This window comes from Palaemon carinicauda, chromosome 23, assembly GCF_036898095.1.
Source record: "Palaemon carinicauda isolate YSFRI2023 chromosome 23, ASM3689809v2, whole genome shotgun sequence".
NCBI lineage: Eukaryota > Metazoa > Arthropoda > Malacostraca > Decapoda > Palaemonidae > Palaemon > Palaemon carinicauda.
In genome coordinates this window covers 44,676,960-44,685,905 of record NC_090747.1, presented here as the reverse complement: position 1 = coordinate 44,685,905, position 8,946 = coordinate 44,676,960, and the positions used below count along the sequence as shown (strand labels likewise).

At 35.4% G+C, this 8,946-nt stretch overlaps 1 protein-coding gene across 1 annotated transcript; it reads right to left on the bottom strand.

Annotated features, from left to right (window-relative positions):
- Window positions 1-250: 250 nt before the first annotated feature.
- LOC137616928 (uncharacterized) lies at window positions 251-2,781 on the bottom strand. The gene is made up of 2 exons (XM_068346801.1): window positions 2,047-2,781; window positions 251-685 (listed from the first exon to the last, which is right to left on the bottom strand). The coding sequence occupies exons 1-2, from the start codon at window positions 2,533-2,535 to the stop codon at window positions 251-253; spliced, it is 924 nt and encodes a 307-aa protein (XP_068202902.1). The 5' UTR covers window positions 2,536-2,781.
- Window positions 2,782-8,946: the final 6,165 nt, after the last annotated feature.

The following is an 8,946-nucleotide window of genomic DNA, read 5'->3' as shown; positions in this document are numbered from 1 at the left end:
TTGATAAGTCCTTTCCACATATGCAATTTACTCATCTATTTGAATTAAGTACAAATTAAAAAAAATTAACTTGCCTATTTTGAAATTGTTTGAAAATTAAAAGGAAAAACTAAAAGCCTGTGTTTTTCTTTAGTTGGCTACCTAATAAAAATCTAATTTATGTAGGCTATTTCAAATTTATGATAAAAAAAATATGGGCTAGCCTATTTGAAAAATATAATGAAAAGTTATAAGGGCTCTTTTCAAACTGTTATAATGAAAAATAATAGGGCCGGTTTACTTCTTCACCACTGAACGAAGGGATATCAGAATCATTTTGTACATAGGTTTCTCGTAGATTTTCATTTAGAATGGGGGAGTATGATCTTGATGACGAGGCTGTACTTGTATTCAGTGAGAAGTTGTATAATATTTCCAAGATTTGCTTTTCAGCCAACATATGTTGTTGGCCCTTTAATTTTCTCAATTTTGAAGCAACGAGTCTGCCAAAAATATCAAAGTCATCCTCTTCCCTTTCGACACATTTCTCAACTTTTTTCATGAGTGTTTCCCTTTGAAGGTTTCCACCATTCTTTCTCTTACGGGTTTCCTGAACAGATGACTTTAAAGAAGTAGGCCTATCATCTGCCGTAGATGGTTTCCTTGTTTGGTCCAGGACTGTTTCTAAATTTTCCTCATCACCATCCTGAGAAAAATGAAAATCTTACAATTAATTAATAAATATTAATACACATATTCACTGTATACCACACACTCATATATATATATATATATATATATATATATATATATATATATATATATATATATATATATATATATATATATATATATATCCTATTCTACTCATCGAAAATATACAAAAATTTGCTGTTTTTATGATTATATATTGAAATTTATTTACATAGATGAATTTTTCTGCCTTTCAGTTCCCAACAACGCGTGAAGAGTGGAAAAAAATTGCCGAGGACTTCGATCTGTTATGGAATTTTCCCAATTGTGGTGGAGCAGTTGACGGAAAACATGTTTCTATTGTACCTCCAGCAAACAGTGGATCTTATTATTTTAATTATAAAGGATATTATAGTATTGTTTTAATGGCAATAGTCAATGCTAATTTAGAGTTTATAATGGTTGATGTAGGCAAAAATGGCCGGGTTTCAGATGGTGGAGTGTTGGATGAAACTCTTTTTCACCAAAAGTTATTGGAAGGGACTTTAAATTTGCCTGAAAATAACGAAACCAAACATGGGTTGAATTTTGTCTTCATTGGGGATGAAGCTTTTGAACTGCATGAGCACTTACTGAAACCTTTCCCCAAAGAGATTTAAACTAAGAGAAGAAGATTTATAATTACAGATTATCTCGTGCCAGACGAGTAGTGGAAAATGCTTTTGGTGTATTGTCTAATAGATTTCGAGTGTTTCATACCCCATTGCATTGAAACCTGAGAAAATTGATCTTGTGGTATTGGCAAGCTGTGTACTTCATAATTTCTTACGGAGAAATTGCAGGAAATCCTACACACCTCAAAACATGATTGATTTTGAAAACACTGAAAGTGGCATTTTGCAGGATGGAGATTGGCGAAAGGCCGACTATAATGCTACACACTTTGCAAACATTCAAGTAGCACGCCAACGAAATGCCTGCGATTCAGCTTAATATGTTAGATTTTCATATGTTGAATATTTCAGTGGTAATGGTAAAGTTCCATGGCAAGACACAATGATACATTAAGAGAATGCTCTTGTTTATATATATATATATATATATATATATATATATATATATATATATATATATATATATATATATATATATATATTGCTTTCATGTCAAAACTTGTTCTTATGTAATCACACACACACACACACACACACACATATATATATATATATATATATATATATATATATATATATATATATATATATATATATATATATATATATATATATTGCTTTAATGTCAAAACTTTTTCTTATGTAATCACATTGCTAATAAAACCGTTAATTAAAGGAAATAAAGGCTATATTTACTTACTGGTTCATGAGAGTTTCCTTGATTTTCCTGCTGCGTTTGTTCATCTTGTAAGTTTGAAGTAGAATCCCTGGGAATTTCTTGATCTGCCGTGAAAAGTAACAAATCATAGTACCATAATTTGGGCACATATACCTCTTCTTCTCCTGCACCAGACCTCCTCGAGGTCCTGACTTTTCTAAGCTCTTTTCGAAAAGATCCTCTGAATGAGGAAATTTTAGCTTTCACAAAATCTACGTCTGCGTTCTCATCAATTTTCTTGCAGACCTCTAATAACTCTTCATAGGCAGCCTGCTTTTTAGATTTATTAAAATAATTTTCACTTTTTACCTTCCATAAACACGGATGAAGTCTATAAAGTTCAATGAATTCAGTAACAAAATCTTGAGTTAAATATTTGGTTGCTTGCGACATACTTGAGAAGTTGCAATGAGGACACTGCTTAAAACGATATGTATGGAGGCCAATCTTCGTCCTACGGGTGAATAACATTCAGTCTCAGGTATCATACTTGTTTCATTCTTGAGGGATGGTCAGGACTCTGGGAGGCTAATCTCTTCCCACACACGTTAGGGACTTGCGCGGCGAGTCAGCAAATTGCAACGGGACAGGACAGGATTTTCAACATGCTGAAAGGATGGCGAGCCAAGACAAGCCCGACGAGACTGGCTTTTTTCCCCCCATACACCATAAAGACTGGACCGATGCGGGACAATCCCCTTGAAATTGACGGGCCAGTCTCTATCGTGTAATGGCCAGCTTTAGAAGAGAATTAGCGATGAACTTGGAGGATTTGTTTTCTAAAGAAGAAGGTTCACTTGATGGTATATAAGAAGAGAACTCCCGAGTAAGCCTAGGAAAAATGGAACAAGAGACGAGTTGAAAAGAGGAAAACAGAAGAAAAGGACCTGGACAAAATAAAAAACTCATCGTTAGAAGTAGGCAAGTGAATAAGAAAAGTCTGATAGGATTACATGAAAAGATACAACGTTTCCAGAGTTATTGCACTGTGTGGTGGACGGGAGGGAGGCATAGCAGTCTCTGATCTGTTATTATCTTAAGAATGGGTTGCTTATGAGGAAGCATAGACCCGCTGATATCACTGGGAATGCCGAATGGGGGATATATCATCCGATATTAATTCCCGGACCGTTGAGAACATACAAAATTGCCGTAGCGCCGAAGAAGATTATGAAACACATTTTCTGGCCTGGCATGCATAAGGATGTGTCAGTTTTGACGTGAATGTTACGTATGTCAGATGGCTGGAAAGCTCCAACATTTTCGATAAAAGTGTGAGGAGAACTTTTCAGCAAGGTAATGATCGATATTGTGGGACTCAGAAACCAGACCCGTCAGGAACATCAGTGCCAAAATAATTGCAGAGAAGTTACTTGACTTTCTCACTAAGTTTTGTATTCTGGAAATCATTCTGAGTTACCTTGGAAGGAATTTCATGACAGAACTGTTTAAGAACATAATGAAACTTTTGGATATGGAGCAACAACTGTCCACTGCTTATCACCGGAAACACCAGGTCCAATAGAGAGGTTTCATGAAACTCTGAAAAGTATGTTAACGAAGTTTTGCAACAAAACGGGGAATGAATGAGACATCGGACTACCGTTGATGTTATTTCAGGTACATAATGCTTCTCAAGAAAGCATGGGATGTAGCCTGAATGAAATGGTATTTGGACGAGAAGTACAAGGACCAATTAAAATGTTAGCAGAAAGATAGAAGGACTGAGAGAAAAAAGATGGAGGATATGTATAGAATTTGAGGAAAAGGATCGGCGAGATAAGGAAATTCTCCCTAGAAACAGACAGTTTTCGGTAGGAAAACAAGTATTGTTATTCTTCCAGATAAGATTCCCACTCACCAACAAGTTCCAAGAACTATTCAAGATTTGGGAGAAGGTCAGTGACCGGACCTACATTATCAAAACCCGAGAAGAAAGGAAAAGTCAGAGGAAGGTACACGTTAACCTACTGAAACCTTACGTAAGTGAAAACGAGACGGAATCTTCAGAGGTGTGTATGGCGCAAACCACAAAAGACGATGACGGATGTGAGGTAGGGGTGTTGAGCAAAATGAATAATTCGTCTATCATTCGGAACTTGGAAGAGAGATTAACTCATTTGAACCAGAAGTAACAAGAGGAATTATGCCGATTAATTATAAGTGTCCCTACAAGTGTCTTGGATGTCCCGAAATGAACCGACCTGAGGTGTTTTGAGATGTATCTCGTGCTTCACGAGATACATCTCAAAAGGAAGGAAAGGTCATTCAAACTACGCACTTATCGACAATCGCCGTATCACCGAGATGTCACGATAAAAGAAATAGACTATTTGTTAAGAAACAGATTAGCTGAACTTTCAGGATGTGTACGGACTACTGAAAGTTGAATTTGATCAGTGTGGCTGATAATTATCCTTTGCCGCTCATCGACCAACTACTTGAAAATATCAGACAAGCGAGGTTCGTCTCCAAGATTGACTTGTTAAAAATTCGCCTCTGAATTTTAAACTACTTGATAAATCTGGTGGCACTATAGGCCTGCCCTCAAAGCCACGAAAATAATCTATTAGAATACTCGAAAAGTTGCTAATTTCATATATAAGTACCCCCAAGGATGAATGGCAGCAGAAGAGAAACAACAATCCTGTGGAAGAGCAAAAATTCCATCTCTTTCTCTAGTGTGTACTCTTCAAAGTAACTTTTGTACCCCAAAATAGATTGTGTGTTAGAAAGATACAAAAGACGTTAAAGGAAATTATAAAATTCATTGTGTTGACATTGTGTAAATTTTTGTGACTGGACAAGTGCGAGTAAAATATGTGAAGTTAGTAAGTTTATCAGTTACTTTATGCAAGTTCTTTAAGAGTTTAAGCATTAAAATGTAATTATTTCTTTTTTTTTTAGTCTAATGTTTTATGGAGATTCTATTTTTCAAGATAAATGATTATATAATTTTTTTTGTTTTAATCTAAGTTTTCTTCATACTTAATATTCCAAGTGATTAATTTTTTGTAAGTAAATTCTTCCAATGTGTTGTAATATATATAGAATATTCGAATTTTTGTGAAGAGCGCATTATTTATATCACTAATATTCATTTTATACTCTCTTGTATCCTCTTAATGAAACTAAGAAAGAAGTTGTTTGAATAGATCGAAATGATAATCACCCAGTTCTGTTTTGAGTGTACTTAAGAAACCTTTGGATATTCTATGTTTTTATATTGCTGTCTAGGAGTAATATAACTGTCTCGAAGTTAGGGTATTTATATATTCAAGTGTAAGACATTTAATGTCAAAACAAACAAGTGACTTTGGAACTCGATTTGGTTGTGTAGCTTGCCTGCCGTAATATGTGTAATATTATATTTTTGGTTCCCAGACACGGGACCATAGTAGGTTTTATATATATATATATATATATATATATATATATATATATATATATATATATATATATATATATATATATATATATATATATATATATATTATTACTATCCAAGCTACAACCCTACTTGGAAAAGCAAGATGCTATAAGCCCAGGGGCTCCAACAGGGAAAAATAGCCCAGTGAGGAAAGGAAATAAGGAAATAAATAAATGAATAGAACAAATTAACAATAAATCATTCTAAAATAAGTAACAACGTCAAAACAGACATGTCATATATAAACTATTAACAACATCAAAAACAAATATGTCATAAATAAACTATAAAAAGACTCTTGTCCGCCTGGTCAACAAAAAAGCATTTGCTCCAACTTTGAATTTTTTAAGTTCTACTGATTCAACCACCCGATTAGGAAGATCATTCCACAACTTGGTAACAGCTGGAATAAAACTTCTAGAGTACTGCGTAGTATTGAGCCTCGTGATGGAGAAGGCCTGGCTATTAGAATTAACTGCTTGCCTAGTATTACGAAGAGGATAGAATTGTCCAGGAAGATCTGAATGTAAAGGATGGTCAGAGTTATGAAAAATCTTATGCAATATGCATAATGAACTAATTGAACGACGGTGCCAAAGATTAATATCTAGATCAGGAATAAGAAATTTGATAGACTAAGTTTCTGTCCAACAAATTAAGATGAGAATCAGCAACTAAAGACCAGACAGGAGAACAATACTCAAAACAAGGTAGAATGAAAGAATTAAAACACTTCTTCAGAATAGATTGATCACCGAAAATCTTGAAAGACTTTCTCAATAAGCCTATTTTTTGTGCAATTGAAGAAGACACAGACCTTATATGTTTCTCAAAAGTAAATTTACTGTCGTGAATCACACCTAAAATTTTAAAGGAGTTATTCAAATTTAAAGAAATATCAATACTGAGATCCGGATGTTGAGGAGCCACCATCCTTGACCTACTTACAATCATACTTTGAGTTTTGTTAGGATTCAACTTCATACCCCATAATTTGCACCATGCACTAATTCGAGCTAAATCTCAATTAAGGGATTCACCAACCCTAAATCTACATTCAGGGGATGGAATTGATGGAAAGAGAGTAGCATCATCTGCATATACAAGAAGCTTGTTTTCTAGGCCAAACCACATGTTATGTGTATATAGTATGAAAAGTAATGGGCCAAGAACACTACCCTGTGGAACACCGGATATCACATTCTTATAATCACTATGGTGCCCATCAACAACAATTCTTTGAGGTCTATTACTTAAAAAATCAATAATAATGTTTCAGTTTGAAAACAAGGGCCTCATGATTAACACGGTCAAAAGCAGCACTAAAATCAAGGCCAATCATACGAACTTCCCGACCACAATCAAGGGATTTCTGTACAGCATTGGAGATTGTAAGAAGGGCATCACATGCTCCAAGGCCTTTACGAAAACCAAATTGCAAACTAGGGAGTAGATGATTACCTTCAGCAAACCTATTAAGACGTTTTGCTAAAATAGGTTCAAAAACTTTAGATAATATGGGAGTTATGGAAATTGAGCGGTAATCAGTGGGACTTGAGCTACCACAAACACATTTACATAGAGGAGTAACATTACCAATTTTCCAACTAGTGCTAAAAGCTCCTCTTCTTGCTAACTTGCGCAAAATAACAGATAACTTTGGAGCTAAGAAATCTGCAGTCTTTATAAAAAACAAAGGAAAAATGCAATTTGGGTGTACACCTCCATAAGCATCAAGGTCCACCAACAGAGCTTTAATCTCACGAGATCGAAAAGCTAAACTAGTTAGTTTAGCCTCAGGAAAACAGGAATGAGGAAGTTCAAGTTTTTCATTAGTCTGTTTACTGTCAAAAACATCAGCCAAAAGGGTTGCCTTTTCCTTTGGACAGTGAGTGACTGAGCCATCTGGTTTAAGTAAAGGAGGAACTGTTGCATCTACACCAAAGAGTGCAGATTTAAGGGTAGACCACCATTTATGTTCCTGAGTTGTACCAGAAAATGTTTCTTTTATGGTTAAATTGTACTCCTTTTCAGTTGAGGCAAAAACTCTCTGAGCAAAAGCTCGAAGCTGAGTATAGTTGTTCCAGGTCAAATATGATCTGTTACCCTTCCAAAGATGATAGGCCTCCTGTTTCTCCAAATAAACACGTCTGCAATCATCATTGAACCACGGTTTGTCCTTCACTCGGTACCTTAGCATACGAGAAGGGATACGCCTATCAATTATGTTGACTAGATTCTCATTCAAAGGGACAACAGGATCTACACTATTATATAATTGTGACCAATTCAAGCACAAAATATCATGTAAAATCCCATTCCAATCTGCTTGGGATTTCATATAAATTTTAAGAGAATATGATATATCAGGGACAGGCTGCTCAGTCTTCACTAATAATGAAATCAAGGCATGATCAGATGTCCCGACTGGAGAACCAACCTTACTAGTTATAACACCAGGGGAGTCAGTGTATACGAGGTCCAAGCAATTACCAGACCTGTGAGTAGCTTCATTTGTGATTTGCTAACAGCCTGATTCAGAGGCAAATTCTAAAGCTCTTAAGCCATGGCGATCGGTAGGAGAGATAGAACTCAACCACTCCCTATGGTGAGCATTAAAATCACCAACAAGGACAAAAGAAGCATTTCTATCATCTTCTTGTATCTTAGACATAATGGTAAGAAGACAATCGAAGATAGAATCATCTATGTCTGGATTCCGGTAGATCGAATATAAATAAAAGTTGTTATACCTACCACAAACTTATATTACCTGAATCTCATGACATCCACATTGATAGCAGGACTTATGAGAAGCAGGGTACTCGGTCCTAATATACACCGCCATTCCCCTGGCCCAGGGATGGCATCATGTTTCAACATTATTGGCTTCTTAAAACCAGTTATAAGGAGCTCAGATAAGTGCCTCATATTAGAAACCAAAGTTTCTGAGCACAAAAGAATATCATACTGTCTGGAAGCAACTGTAAGGTCTTGGATATTTGCATGAAGACCACGAATATTGCAATACAGAAGACGACATTGACGAAATCTATGATGTACTGGTCCCGGATTTCGCTCAATGTCTCCAGACAGCATAAGAATTAATAGAAATAAAAAGGAGACATCATACTTGGAAACTAGATTAACAAGAATTATAACAAAAACAATATGTACAGAATTATAAACAAAGTGATTGATGATACCCATAGAGTATAGTAAAAAGTCGGAAAAACTGGTCAACATGGAGGAGCCGATACACCATGCAAGGCTAAATACCCTCCAGGATAGCCACTTCAACTGAAGGGAGGACAGTAAGGATGGTTTTGAGAAGAAAAATAATCAGAAAAAGGAAAAGACAACCTCTTGATAAACCACCAGGCATCCCTGGCCCTTCTATTAAGCCTGCCCAACACACCATTTAAAAAAAAAAAGAGGAAGAGAAAAAAAAA